The following is a 15,011-nucleotide window of genomic DNA, read 5'->3' as shown; positions in this document are numbered from 1 at the left end:
GTAAATGTGCTTGCAGGAAGATGCTACAGATGTGTGGGGAGACACAGGACCATCTGGCTCAGGAGCTTCTGCTGTTCGAAGGCCAAATTGACAGAGATGTCATAGAGCCACTCTACGAACTTGCCGAGGTGTGTGTGTGTGAACTTCATCACATGTTCCTCTGTCCTGTTTGTTTCTTATATCCTGCTCAGTGTATTGCTCTAGTGCTGTTCTCATTACTGAAGTACTGGGGGCTAATGAGGGCTCCTGCTTTCTTACAGGTTGAAATTCCCAATATCCAAAAACAGAGGAAACACTTAGCCAAGCTGGTGCTGGATATGGACTCTGCACGGACACGGTGAGAACATGGTGTTCACTCGGATGCCTAGACTGTGCTCACTCTGATACCTAGTGTTACAAGTCAATCTAGGCTCCGGACAGTAACATGAAAAGTGGGGGGGGGGGGGGGGGGGTGTAAAAGGATGTAGCGAAGAAAAAAGGGATATTTATTTTATAGAGGGGTGTGCTTCAGGAGATGACGGTGCCAAAATAACAAACATAAATCCCAGAAATAACAAATATAAACAACAATAACCTGCTCTAACTCCCTAAAAACAGAAGAAAAAAAAGAAAGCTCAAAATAAACACCCTACTTCCCAAACTATCACAAACGTATAGGACAGAGAGTTCCATATGGGGCATAAACAATGATCAATGGAACAAAGCCAGGGTCAGAATACCGGAGGTCTAGTCCAAACACGTTTACACAACGATATACACACTACCAAGAATTGCAGTCGTGACCAAAGATTTTGAGACCGACACAGATTTTGGTTTTCACAAAGTTTACTGCCTGTTTTTTTAAAAATCCTTTTGTCAGATGTTTATTTTTTACAGTGTTGACCCTTCTTTTTTAAGACTTCTACAATTCGCATTGGCATCCTGGATATCAACTTCTGGGGAAAAGCTTGACTGATGGCGACCCACTTTTGCCTAATCAGTGCTTGGAGTTGATCACAGTTTTTGTACTTTTGTTTGTCCACCATCTTTTTGAGGATTGACCACAGGTTCTCAATTGGATTGAGATCTGGGGTGTTTCCTGGCCATGGACCCAAAATGTCAATGTTTTGTTCACTGAGCCACTTGGTTATTACTTTTGCCTTGTGACATGGTGCTCCATCATGCTGGAAAAAGCATTGTTCCTCACCAAATTGCTCCTGGATCATTGGGAGAAGTTGTTTTGATACCATTCCTTATTCATGGCAGTGTTCTTAGGCAGAATTTTGAGCAAACCCACTCCCTTGGATGAGAAGCAACCCCACACATGAATGGTCTCAGGATGCCTCACTGTTGGCATGATGCAGAACTCATGGTAGCGCTCACCTTTTCTTCTCTGGACAATCATTTTTCTAGATGTCCAAACAGTCTGAAGGGGGCTTCATTGGAGAAAATAACTTTACCCCAGTCCTATGCAGTCCAATCCCTATACTTATTGGAAAATGTCAGTCTGTCCTTGATGTTTTTTCTTGGAGAGAAGTGGCTTCTTTGCTGCCCTTCTTGACACAAAGCCATCCTCCTAAAGCCTTCGCCTCATTGTCCGTGCAGATGCACTCACGCCTGCCTTCTGCCATTCCTAAGCAAGCTCTGCACTGGTGCTGACCCGATCTCGTAGCTTTATCCCTTTAGGAGACAGTCCTGGTGCTTGCTTGACTTTCTTGGATCCCTAAAGCCATCTTCACTGCAGTTGAACCTTTCTCCTTGAAGTTCTTGATGATTTGATAAATGGTTGATTTAGGTGCTGTCTTACAAGCAGCAATGTCCTTGCCTGTGAAGCCCTTTTGATGCAATGCAATGATGACTGCACGTGTTTCCTTGGAGGTAACTATGGTTAACTGAAGGAAATGTCAAGCACCACCACCCTTTTAAAGCAACCAGTCTGCTCTTCTCATCAGCATGACAGAGTGATATCAACTACCTTGTTCTAGTTAACACTTTCTCCTGAGCTAACGAGAAGATCACTGAAATGATGTTAACAGGCCATTTTGTGGCAGGGCTGAAATGCAGTGGCTGGAATGTAGTAATTTTTGTGATGAAGTTAATTTTCATGACAAGGAATGACTTTGCAATTAATTACTATTCATCTGATCACTCTTCACAATCAACAGTTGATGAAAATTTCCACCATGAAAAACAGAAGCTACAAACTTTGTGAAAACCAAAATTTGTGCTAGTCTTAGCTTTTGGCCTCGAGTGTACACAACTGTACCAGAACCAAAAACAAAGTTTTTAGTCGGGGTGAGGTGGAACAACCAATCGGAGCAAAGGGCACCGCAATCAGATAGTATAGTCAAAACCTTTTGCGGCGCACAGATGGAGACAGTTGACAACGAGACACTTAACTTGAATCATGGAGGACAAATACAGAAAACCACCCACCTGGGGTCGAAACACCAAGACTGTGTTCAGTTTGATACCTGACTGAGACTTTGCCAAGCATTTTAGCTCTAAGTTTGTTCAAAACATTTTATATATTGAATCTAATTGAACATATTTTATGTTTATCCTGAAAAGATTAACTGAACATCATCAGTGATTATCAGAACACCTGCAGCAAACTACACACACACACACACACACACACACACATACACACACACACACACAGAGTAGACCCCATAGTTTCATTCAGTGTTGTGTTAAACTGTGTTTCTTCAGTGTGAGTAAAATGCAAGCAACTGCTCCTTCTTTTCTAAAAATTTAACTTCAATTTGATTTTAATTTAGGAGTCACATGTGCAACAGGATATTTTAAACTGAGTATTCATAGTATTCATGAGTATTCAAGAGTGAATACAGATGTGTTCAGCCATATATTGAGAAGTCAGATTCTGCATTCACATCTCTCAGCAGCTGTTCAGGTACTTCACTTGGTCTTGGTAGTCTGCTAGAACTAGTTCCCAGCATATCCATGATGTTCAGTCTTAGGTCAGCAGCTCTGGTGATGAGCTTGGTGCATGGACTCACTGGGTCTTGGTTCCCAATTTCAGGGTGTGGGGATGGTGGTGGTGGACCTATAAAGAATGATCCTCTCTGGCCATACGCTTCTGTTAAGCATCTACACATGCTGAGAAGCAGTCTGACCAATGGTTGTGTGTAGGTTGTGTACATGATTGAGCATTTGTGTCATGCAAGAAGGCAAAAACAGCCTCACAGTGTGTGGCGACTGTAGGGAGCAAACGTCAACTTGATCAACATGATCAGCGTCATCAATATAGAAGGAAAGACAAATCCCAGACATTTGAGAGATTTTAGAAATCCTAGCTGGACACAATGTTGGGTCCCAAAAACAGAACTGAATTGATTTTAAAAACTATTAAAAAACAAGAAACTATTAAACAAATGAAGTGATGTGCACATGCACAGTAACCCTTGATGGGACTGTTCAGTGTCAGATCAAAATTATATTTGTCTGCTATTTTTGCGCTCTAGGTGACTGTTGGTTAATTGCTGTACTAGTGTAATTGGATTCAGTTGTCAGTGTAATCTGAGTAAAACATTTTCTTCTCAATGCAGAGTAATGACAAATATATTATATATATATATATATATAGGTAACCATAGAACCCTGGTTAAAGACTCAGTGGCTTTTTAACAAATGCTTTTGAGCAGGTCCTGAAATCTGAATGAAGTACTAGTGTGAGTATGCCAGTGTCACTAGCTGAGTGTGTGTCTGTTGGAGGGGTGGGGTCTGTCAAAGCGAGAAAATATTTATATAGCATGTTTTACAACAACATCACAAAGCAGATTTATAAATGTCCAAGTCCAAGCCCCCAGTGATCAAGTCAAGGGCGACGGTGGCAAGGAAAAACTCCCTAGAGCATGAGGAAGAAACCTTGAGGAACCAAGACTCAAAGGGGTGGGGGTCATCCTCCTCTGGCCAACACTGGCCTGTGTGTCAGTGTGTGCCAGTGTCAGTAGCTGAGTTTGTGCTAGTGTGTGAGTGTGCCAGTATGTATGAGTGTGTTTCAGGTGAGTGTGCATGAGGTACTGTCAAATACAGATGAAAACACTCAGTACTGTCTGTCTGTGCTGCTCCCACCTAGTCACAGGCAGGTGGGCAGACAGCAAGTTGTAGTCCCTGTTCATGCAAACTGCATTTAGAGAAAAGGTTGCCAATATACACTAGTGGTCAGAATATTTGTGTTAATAGAATTTGAATTTTTAAATCAACATGCTACAACTGACCAGACATTGCCACTAGGTAACATCTCATTAACACTTTAGTCACACCTCTAAACAGATCATAAAGAATTTAGTGGGAGTGTTTAGATGGAATGGGTGATGCAGTAGGGATGTTTAGATGGACTTGAATTTTCAGAGATTTCAATCCCAAATCATCCTTTATCATACTATGCTCTTCTCTGACCTGTAGATGGCACCAGTGCTCCAAGTCTTCAGCTTTGTCTAAAGAACAGGCTATGGGAGCCAAGGTTGAGGCCGTCAGGGAAGAGATGGAGGAGGCAGCCAATCGCATGGAGATCTGCAGGGTGGGTGTGTGTGTTTCAGCAGAGTGGGGGTTTCTTACAATTCCCAAAATTTGAAAATAATATACTGGTAAACAAAATCTTATGTCCTATAGAATAGCTACAGTTAGGCTAAGATTAGATATCTGCCCTGAATGGTCTCATAGTTCTTGTACAGCACACGATTCAGCTCATCCAGACTATGGTTCTTATCTGTGTCTAAGACCAAAGAAAACTATGTTCTCTGAAACGCAGATCTGGAGAACATCTGCTTAAAGACCCCGTACATTAGGATTTTATCTCATTTCAGGAGTAATTTATGCAATGAACTAGAATATTCCATACAATTTTTGAAATGCTTTCTTGCAAGTCAAAGTATTTTAGTTATCATACACACAGTGTGTCAGTCATTCTACATTGAGACACTTGTAGTGAGTACTACATTGAGAGTAGTAGTACCTTGAATTATTTTCTATTTATTTATGATCATTTTATTTATTTAATTATGTGTTTTTCAAAGGGTGACATGTCCTATTGGATCTGTTTTTCTGTTCTTTTTCAGGATCAGCTGTCAGCAGACATGTACAGTTTTGTGGCCAAAGAAATCGACTATGCAAACTACTTCCAGATGGTGTGTATGTGTTTAGCAGTACCCTTTTCTAATCTGTCTCTTGCTTTGCTAATCTCTCTTTGCTACTCTCTGTCCCTCTTTGATAATCTCTCTCCTGCTTTGCTTCTCTTTTTGCTAATATCTCTCACTGATAATCCCTCGCTGTCTTTGCTAATCTGTTTCTCTACCTCTCTGACCCTTTTCATCTCTCACCCCAGTTGATTGAGGTGCAAGCAGAGTACCACAGAAAATCCTTGGAGTTGCTCAAGAACATTCTTCCTCAGATTAAAGCACACCAAGGTGAGAATCAGAGATTCATATCATATCATTTATATGATTCATTCAAATTAAAGATTGCTTGTGATAATTAAAAAAGGCACTTAAAATGGTTTATTCAGTGTCAGTTGAAAACCATTTTGTTTAACCTATTGTAACTAAACCGAACAGCAATACATTTAAAATTTGTACCCGAGTTGAAATAAGATTGAATTGAACTGGGCTGAGTTGAGTAAGTTTGAGCTGAACTGCACTATTGCGTAAGTATGAGCTGAACTGCACTATTGAGTAGGTTTGAGCTGAACTGCTCCATTGCAGAGGCATGGGTGGAGAAGCCATGCTTTGGGAAACCCCTGGAGGATCACCTGAAAGTGAGTGGCCGTGAGATCGCCTTCCCTATCGAGGCCTGTGTCACCATGCTGCTTGAGTGGGGTCTGCAGGAGGAGGTATGTTACCCACACCTCACCTGTACCCACTACTCCCTTGTACCCCACTGCTCAATTATACCCTATAACTCACCTATAACCACACCTCACCTGTTACCCATAGTACCCACTGGTCACCGGTAATCAGTCAGATAATTTATAGTTCACCTGTCCTAGCATCATATACAACTTAGATGCAGCTGCATTTAAAAAGTATGTAGCAGGGAAAAGTGCTTTGGCGGTACTTCAAGGAACCCATGTTCACTGCATACTTCACGGAACCCATGTTCCCTGGTTCCTTGTGTGTTTGTGGGTGTTCGTACAGGGCCTTTTCCGCGTGGCACCATCAGCATCTAAGCTAAAGAAGCTGAAGGCATCACTGGACTGTGGCGTGTTAGACGTCCAGGAGTACTCCACCGACCCACATGCCATTGCTGGTGAGGTTCCACTGCGCTGTGCTCACGCTATCAATCTCCAGGGCTTTATCTGTTTGTTTCTTAGTTGCATTTATGTAGCACTATTTTCATACCCAAGATATGGCATAGTATATACACACACCAAACAAAGAGAAAGAGGAGAAAAAAAGGAGAAAGAGCGGAAAAGTTCTGTGTGAAAGATCCGAGTGATGTCACAGACAGTGAGCATATATAGAGGGTAACAGCTCTGCATGGGCATTAGCAGATCAAATGAACCACCTGATGAATAACAGCTCCCATCCAAGCTGGTTAACAGAAGGCAGGACAGTACTGGTCAACAAGGGCCAAACACCAGACTAATAACATTCCTGTCCACAACATGGAAACTCCTGTCAGGAATATTAGTCACCAAGCTGAATGGACATGGGTCCAATTACAAGAGCACTGCTCAGAAGGGTACTTGTAACAACACCAGAGGCTCAAATCACCTCCTACTGTCCACCAGGATTCCAAGACCAGACAGACCATCCTAAGTGTTGCCAGGATTGGCTATAATTAAGCATATACCTGTGAACCATTAATGTGTGTGGAGTGGGAAGGCTAGCCTGTTTCATCAGATCACACAGAAGAGCTACTATAGCACAAATTGCTGAAAAGGTTGATACTGGCTATGATAGAAGGGTGTTATAGAACACATGTATACTTGCTGTATGGGGTTGGTGTTATATGCTTGCTGTGTATGGGGCTGATGTAGTCGCAGACCAGGCAGAGTGCCCATGTTTGCTATTCACACTATAAGCATCACAGAGCCTCTGTTATCTGCATCCATATCAGGCCATTAAATCTGATCTTCATTTGTCCACTGCCAAAAGCTCCTACAATGGACACATTTTCTTTTACGTCATGTGGATGGTCGGGTCTCTGTGCATCACTTACATGGAGAACAGATGGCACCAAGATGCCCAATATGAAGAAGACAAGCTGGTGGAGGCAGTGTGATACTCTGGGAGATGTTCTGGTGGGAAACCGTGGGTCCTGCCAGTCATATGGATGTGACTTTGACATGTATCACCTACCTAAACATTGTTGCAGACCCGGTACATCCCTTCATGGTAACAGTGTTCCATAATGGCAGTTGCCTGTTTCAGTATGATGCTGTGACTTATCACACTGAAAACATTGTTCAGGAATGGTTGAGGAAAATGACAATAATTGAATATTTTGACTTCGCCTCCAAATTCCCCAAATCTGAATCTGACTGAGCAACAGTGGGATGTGCTGGAAAAAACACCTCTGATTCATGAGGCCTCACATAACAGAGATTCTGCTAACATATTAGTGCTTTTTTGCTCTGACCAAAGACACAAACCTATCACAGAACAGTTTAAAATTTAATTTAATACAACCTTTAAGGTATTCCAAATGGTGTACTCCCACCCAACCTATTTAATCCATATTGGGGATCATATAAAGATTCATCACAGTCACCAGCTTCTCCTGTTTTATCATCATGGGAAGGCCATCTAGGCTTAAAGAATCTCAGGTAAGTAACAGCTAGAGAAAATGCATAAGCCTTATGTTGCTTATGATGGACAGAGATCAGATCAAATTACCAATATTTTGAAACATATACTTCATATTAAATTCTGTAAATGTTTGCTAATTTGTGTAGATTTGCTCCTAACCCTAACCTAACTAACCCTAACCCAGATAGTACATTGTGATAAACTCTGACACAGCCACAGCTGTGAACCTGACCTTGTGCTCTCCAGGTGCACTGAAATCATATCTGCGGGAGCTTCCTGAGCCACTGATGACCTCAGAACTTTATGATGAGTGGATACAAGCATCCAAGTCAGCAGCCAAATGATATTTCCATACTACTGATAATTATGAAACAATTTTCTAACTCCATGATAATTCCAAAAAGGAATGTGTATTAATTATCTATAGTCTTCTGTGGAAAGACATGACTGTATTACAGTCTTGTTACTTGTTATGTGTTTTTTTAATTATTATTATTATTATTATTATTTAGACTTAGGTTTATTATTATTCACACTAAAAGCAGTGCCTGTACCTGTAAACAGGCAATTAAATCTGCTTTTCATCTGTGAGATGCAGACCTGATTTTTTTTATTTTAGTTTTTAATTTTGATTTTGGACTACATTCATAGATAGTTTGTCCAGTCATTCAAATCTCATATGAAGAGTTTAATTATGAAATAAAACTGATCTTCACCTCTAACTCTAGCTGCTTTACTGTTGCTCAGTTTTTGTGAGCAGTTATCTATCTGTTTGCGTCACTGGTGTTTGTGCTCTGGCTATAGTGTCCAGGAGCAGGACAAGCAGCTGCAGGCCCTGCTGCTGGTGTGTGAGAAACTGCCAAAGTCCAACAACAGCAACTTCAGGTAAATTACAGTTAAAATACCATCACTGGGTTACAGTGGGAGGAGCTTACTCTACCATAAGTTAATGTGTGAGAATGTGCCATTAATGACAGTGTAAGGAGTTAACTAATTTGATCACGTCCACTTACTTTTTAACCTATTAACTGCCAAACATTTGCAACAGTGGTCTCCCACAGTGCCAGTCAGTATTTTTCTGGGCAGACAGATGAACAGCTCAGCAGTTGTGTGAAAATTGCCCATATAAACATGTTCCTTCCCCAGTAGTCCAAAACTGCTGCAGAATGGTCAGTCCCTACACTGATCCCTACACTCTACACTTTGTTAGACTGCTCCACCAGAGTAAACATCCCAGATAGGTATAGAATGATTTGGAATTGGTGAGAACAAAGTTCTTCATACTGAGCCTGTGGTACTTTGTTGGAATATACTGGTTAAAAACGCTCCTCCATTAAAGGATATCTAGTCTATTATAAAATTTTGATGAATGTACAGAAGGGGTCATGTCTGGAAAAGCAGATCATAATCTGGGTTCTTCACTCCCACCACATTATAACTGCAATGTAATCTGATTATATGACTGAGGATCAGAGCATGATAAAATTGATTGACTGTTTGAACTCCAATAATCTATAAACATGAGAATTATACTGGAAACATACACATTTCTAAATATGTAAATCAGAGAGCTTACAACATCTCGCAGTTCATTGGGAAGCGTTTACACCATCCTGCATTACAGTGGGAGGAGTTTACACCATTCTGTACTACTGATTGAGGAGTTTACGCAATCCTGCAGTACAGTGGGAGGAGCTTAGCCCATCCTGTATTACTGTGGGAGGGGCTTTCACCAACTTGTATTACAATAAGAGGAACTAAACTCCCTAAACTGCTTGGATTTATTCAAAGATTTAAAATAGATTGAAAATAGATTGTCTTTGACTGGAAAAAGTCCTTTGCACTTCAGACATTTACTCCATGCTACCAGGAATCACACTCATAAATTCCTAACACACGTCATTGGGCTTCAGATGTATTTGACAGCTTAACACATTTAATGACAGAAAAGTAAAAAGTACATAAAATTATTTTAAAAATTATTTTTACACGTTAACTCATGTAAATTGTTGTATTTAAATTATTTTATTTATTATTTTCATTTTTCTATGTGATAAATTAGCACAAATCTCTTTTTATATGATAATTCTAAATATATTTCTGTCTCCAATAGATATTTAATAAAGTTCCTTGCCAAACTGAGTGAATATGAGGATGTTAATAAGATGAGTCCTGGGAACATGGCCATCGTCTTGGGTCCCAACCTGCTGTGGCCTCACACTGAGGGGTAACTCAGTATTTAAGTTAATAACCAAACTTAACACTTGCAAACACAGAAAGAATGGCAATAGCTTTTTTGTTGGATGATCCTTTAGTTTTGTTCATCACTGTTGACCATTTTCACTAAATCAATCATTGTGAGAATTTATTATTGTTGGTTTTCATCTCTCCTTTTATCTCTGCCCATCCCTCAATTTCCCCTTTTCCTGTGCTGTTCTTCAGGAGTATTACTGATATGATGACCACTGTCTCACTGCAGATTGTGAGAATCGTCGAACCCATCATCCAGCATGCTGATTGGTTTTTCCCCGGGGGTGAATGGCACATACTGACCAATAACAGTCACAGATTGATCAGTTTGACTAACGCATACTCACACAAACAGATTTATTTGTTTCCAATCAGAACATGTAGTCAATATCTTATAGTCTTTACAGGATCTTTACTATTTGTTACCACTATAATTTTATAAATTATGCCCTCTGTCTATCTCTCACTCTTTCTAAGAGATTGAGTTTAATTTAACAGGAAACTATGGCAGTCCTATGCACACCAATCACAATGCTAACTACAGCCCAATGCCCTCCCCTGACATGGACCAATCAGATTACAAGCAAATTGAACAAGGGAGACGCCCACTAAGCGTTGCCACAGACAACATGATGCTTGAATTTTACAGGAAAGATGGGTAAGCTATGCAACGTCCCTCTGTTGGCTTCATTTCTTCTGTCGGTCCCTCTCCTCTTTCCTCTTTTTTGCTCTCTCTTCATTCTGTCATGGCGATTTCCCTTTTCTCTTTTATATATATTTTTCTTTTAAAATGCTCAAAAACATGTTTGTCAAGTTGATCATGTTCTAAATGTTTTACCGTACTTTTAGTTGAAAAGATTAGAAGGTAAGTAACGGTTCTGCTGTAAACAGTGAGTGGTTCTGTAGGTCAGAGTGAGATGGTTAAGGCTCATTGCTGCTGCTGTTTAAAACCAGGAGAAGTAACCTAACTAGATAGTGAGAAATTAGCTAAGAAATTATGGTGAAAGCAGTGTTTTTACAGTGCAAGTAAAATGCTTGCATTTGCTCCTACCTTTGTACAAATGCGAGTAGTGTACCGTTTTACCGAGTTACGTGTGAATACAGACATGTTCAACAATGCCTGGAACTTGAAAAATCTGATGCTGCCATTTTGACAGGGCATGATGAGGAAATCAGCCTGTACATTGCTGTGAATGTTGTGCATATGCCATATCGAAAGTACCTTTTAAATAGCATGAGCAATAATACATTAGTTTATGGAATGCAAAGTTAACTAGCTAACCTATCCGACCTATAAGTGAGTTAACTGTCTGTGTAGCTTGACTAACTAAAGACACACATAATGTTAGGTTACCTGTCATTCAAATAAAGATGAATAATATTATTTAGATAGCTTTAATGTTCAAACATTAACTGATTAATATTATCGTAATTTACACACTAGCCTCTAAACTGCACTGACCTACCATGAAAATTGAAACCCTAATAGGTAGGTGTGTAACACAGACACCCCCCCCCCCCACACACACACACACGCATCTGATGAAGGACCTCTGTTCAAAACATTCTGTTTCTCTGGAAACTTTATGTACTTCACTGCATTATGACCACCTTTACCTGCAGTGTTTACTACCATACACTGCAGTTACTCTCTGAATCTTACTGATTACAGGACCAATAACTGCTTTCAGAGCCTATATGGCCAGATGTTATTCCTTTCCATTCAGCTGTACCTTACAAATATAAAACATTTTAAAAAGAAAAAAAATGTCATGGTCATAGAATGAATGAAAATTAGTTGTCATAATAGTCCATTACTTCACTAGACACTTTTCAGTAGTCTTGATGTACCCTGATATACTTTCCTGAAGATCAGTCTGTTTTAGAAAATGACATTTTAAAGCAGCTGTCATGGAAAAAAGTCTCGACACTGACACACATTTCGGTTTTCACAAAGTTTACTGCCTTTTTTTAAAGATCCTTTTGTCAGATGTTTATATGTTATAGTGAAGTACAATTATAGGCATTTCAAAAGTTTTTTTCTTAACTTTTTATTGACAAATACGTCCAGTTTAAGCAAAGACTTAATATTTACAGTGTTAACCCTTCTTTTTTAAGACTTCTGCAATTCGTGTTGGCATGCTGGATATCAGTTTCTGGGCAAAATCTTGACTGATGGCAACCAATTCTTGACTAATCAGTGGAGTTGATCACAGTTTCTGTGTTTTTGTTTGTCCACCCTCTTTTTGAGGATTGACCACAGGTTCTCAATGGGATTGAGATCTGGGGAGTTTCTTGGTCATGGACCCAAAATGTCAATGATTTGTTCACCGAGCCACTTGGTTATCACTTTTGCCTTGTGACATGGTGCTCCATCATAGTGGAAAAAGTATTGTTCATCACCAAATTGCCCCTGGATCATTGGGAGAAGTTGTTTTGATACCGTTCCTTATTCATGGTAGTGTTCTTAGGCAAAATGTTGAGCAAATCCACTCCATTGGATGAAATGCAACCCCACAGATGAATAGTCTCTGAATGCCTCACTGTTGGCATGACACAGGATTCATAGTATCGCTCACCTTTTCTTCTCCGGACAGTCTAACCCCTATACTTCCTGGAGAATGTCAGTCTGTCCTTGATGATGTTTTTCTTGGAGAGAAGTGGCTTCTTTGCTGCCCTTCTTGATACCAAGCCATCCTCCAAAACCTTTATGGCAGGGCTGAAATGCAGTGGCTGGAAAGCAGTAATTTTTGCGATTAAGTTAATTTTCATGGCAAGGAATGACTTTGCAATTAATTGCAATTCATCTGATCACTCTTTACAATCTAGAGTTGTACAATCTAGAGTTAGATTGCCACCATAAAAAATGAAGCAGCAAACTTTGTGAAAACCAAAATTTGTGCTATTCACAAAATGTTTAGCCACAACTGTACAATCTCCATGAATAATCTAGTCTAATACTGATTTAGACACAAACTCTGGCCATTTCACATCTATAATGTTGTCAGATTTATTTTAAATGCCTAAAAAGGCATTTGATTGTATGCAAGTGATGGGGTGTGAGAGCTTAAGGAGACTGATGTGAAAAAATTTGTTAAATGCATGATGTACACATACAAAGTAGACTTGAAAAATGAAGCCCACCCATCAGAACATCACTATCAGCTCTGTGATTGGGCATTTAACGAGCCCAACCCTCAGAACATCACTATCAGCTCTGTGATTGGGCATTATTAGGCTTTGTTAAGGCACCATACAAAAGTTCATAAAGAAGGTAAACTTTATAGATCCTCTCTGGCCATACGCTTCTGTTAAGCATCTACACATGCTGAGAAGCAGTCTGACCAATGGTTGTGTGTAGGTTGTGTACATGATTGAGCAGTTGTGTCATGCAAGAAGGCAGGACCCCTATAGAATGGCCAAAACAATGCAAAAACAGCCTCACAGTGTGTGGCAACTGTAGGGAGCAAACGTCAACTTGATCACCATGATCAGTGTCATCAATATAGAAGGAAAGACAAATCCCAGACATTTGAGAGATTTTAGAAATCCTAGCTGGACACAATGTTGGGTCCCAAAAACAGAACTGAATTGATTAGATAAAAACCCTAAATGTTACAGAAACTATTAAACAAATGAATTGATGTGCGCATGCACAGTAACCCTCGATGGGACTGTTCAATGTCAGATCAAAATTATATTTGTCTGCATTTTTTTTTTTGCTCTAGGTGACTGTTGGTTAATTACTGTACTAGTGTAATTGGAGTCAGCTTTCAGTGTAGTTTGAGTTAAACAGGAGAAAGCTGTGAGTGCTACACTCCTGTTTTACACTCACACAACTTCACTCAGACCCTCTCTGTAGAGAGAAATGTCAATATTGTGCACAGGCATTAAAGTAATTATTGAAAGTTTGTAAAATGTGGCCATGTGGATCGTTGTGTGATGCTGTTCTATTTCTGTACTAGATTTTGCATTTGTGAGTAATAATTGTAATTGAAAGTGTTACTTAATTTGGAGACTGATTGTGGTCTTGGATCTCTTGATCACCTGGCGATCTTGAGATGTTTGAACACAAGGGTGAACGCTATTCTTAGTAATAGTTCCTTTGATTTATGCACAGCGTTTTAACATATGGAAGGAACTAACTTGTTTGTTTTGGGTGACAGAGTGTAATATGATAACCTGCTAAAAGAAGATGTGATTTAAGAATGCTTTTTATATATATTTAAGATATATATTTATAGGAACATGTTGCTCTAATTAGAGCTAATTGATCCAGTAATTGGTCATTTTTTGTACACCTTCCTGTACTGGTTCATTGCCTCTTCACACTGGCTTTTAGAAATGAAGGCACTGTCTGCATTAGCTATCTTTACATTTGCCTTGGTAACATTCCTACTATATGTGTTTGTGTTTAATATTCTGTTTACGAGAAGCATATTTTGCCTTTATCTGGTACTAAATGCCATGAGCATTGTCCAGGGTCAGTACCATTAGGGGTCATAGGGGTGAAGCTTATTAACACAACTTGGATGAAACATGGTCTGTCCTATATGGTGTCACTGAGTTGAGATCTTGACATATCAAGCAACTGGAGGTGGTCTGCCATATCTACCCATATTCTGAGCTGTATGTTTACAGCAGATGTACATGCCTGTTAGACATACAGAATGAAGAGGGTAACAGAGAACTCATATTCCTGTCCCATTCACCATTGTAATGTGCAGTTTCACTGAAGCGTTGCCTTTTTTCATCCTAAAGCAGCATTAGGAAAATACAGAGGTACTGGCACCCTTCTCCTGTCTGCTCTCTCAATCTTCTTTTCTGGCTTTGTTCTCATGTTCTGGCTTCTCTCTGACTTCACATGGGAACTCACTCAATTACTTTTTAGTAATGAGAGTTTGCTGATGTTTATAACTATCATTACTAAAGTGTATATTGGTGTTTATAAAGTGTTTCAGCAATCAGGGTTCCATCTGTGTTGGTAAAATAGAAGAATTCAAGTTC

General features: G+C 39.8%; 1 protein-coding gene across 7 annotated transcripts in view; it reads left to right on the top strand.

The window, feature by feature from the left end:
• The window catches only part of arhgap44b (Rho GTPase activating protein 44b), a 33,331-nt gene that overhangs the window by 8,655 nt on the left and 9,665 nt on the right, over positions 1-15,011 (top strand). For 3 of the 7 annotated variants that reach the window (XM_081698003.1, XM_027031534.3, XM_081698001.1), the window contains exons 5-17: positions 17-128; positions 261-337; positions 4,411-4,525; positions 5,064-5,132; positions 5,330-5,411; positions 5,706-5,833; positions 6,138-6,249; positions 8,001-8,082; positions 8,559-8,639; positions 9,868-9,981; positions 10,197-10,288; positions 10,482-10,662; positions 14,769-14,786. In XM_081698003.1, coding sequence (XP_081554129.1) covers positions 17-128; positions 261-337; positions 4,411-4,525; positions 5,064-5,132; positions 5,330-5,411; positions 5,706-5,833; positions 6,138-6,249; positions 8,001-8,082; positions 8,559-8,639; positions 9,868-9,981; positions 10,197-10,288; positions 10,482-10,662; positions 14,769-14,786 — 1,263 coding nt within the window. The remainder of the gene's footprint in view (positions 1-16; positions 129-260; positions 338-4,410; positions 4,526-5,063; positions 5,133-5,329; positions 5,412-5,705; positions 5,834-6,137; positions 6,250-8,000; positions 8,083-8,558; positions 8,640-9,867; positions 9,982-10,196; positions 10,289-10,481; positions 10,663-14,768; positions 14,787-15,011) is intronic. The other 4 variants (XM_081698004.1, XM_081698002.1, XM_027031536.3 and 1 more) reach the window with 2 other exon arrangements.

The sequence above is a fragment of the Electrophorus electricus genome, chromosome 15, assembly GCF_041902795.1.
Source record: "Electrophorus electricus isolate QZ-2024a chromosome 15, ASM4190279v1, whole genome shotgun sequence".
NCBI classification, from domain to species: Eukaryota; Metazoa; Chordata; class Actinopteri; order Gymnotiformes; family Gymnotidae; genus Electrophorus; species Electrophorus electricus.
Note: the sequence above shows the minus strand (reverse complement) of the source record. Positions and strands in the feature narration are given on the sequence as shown.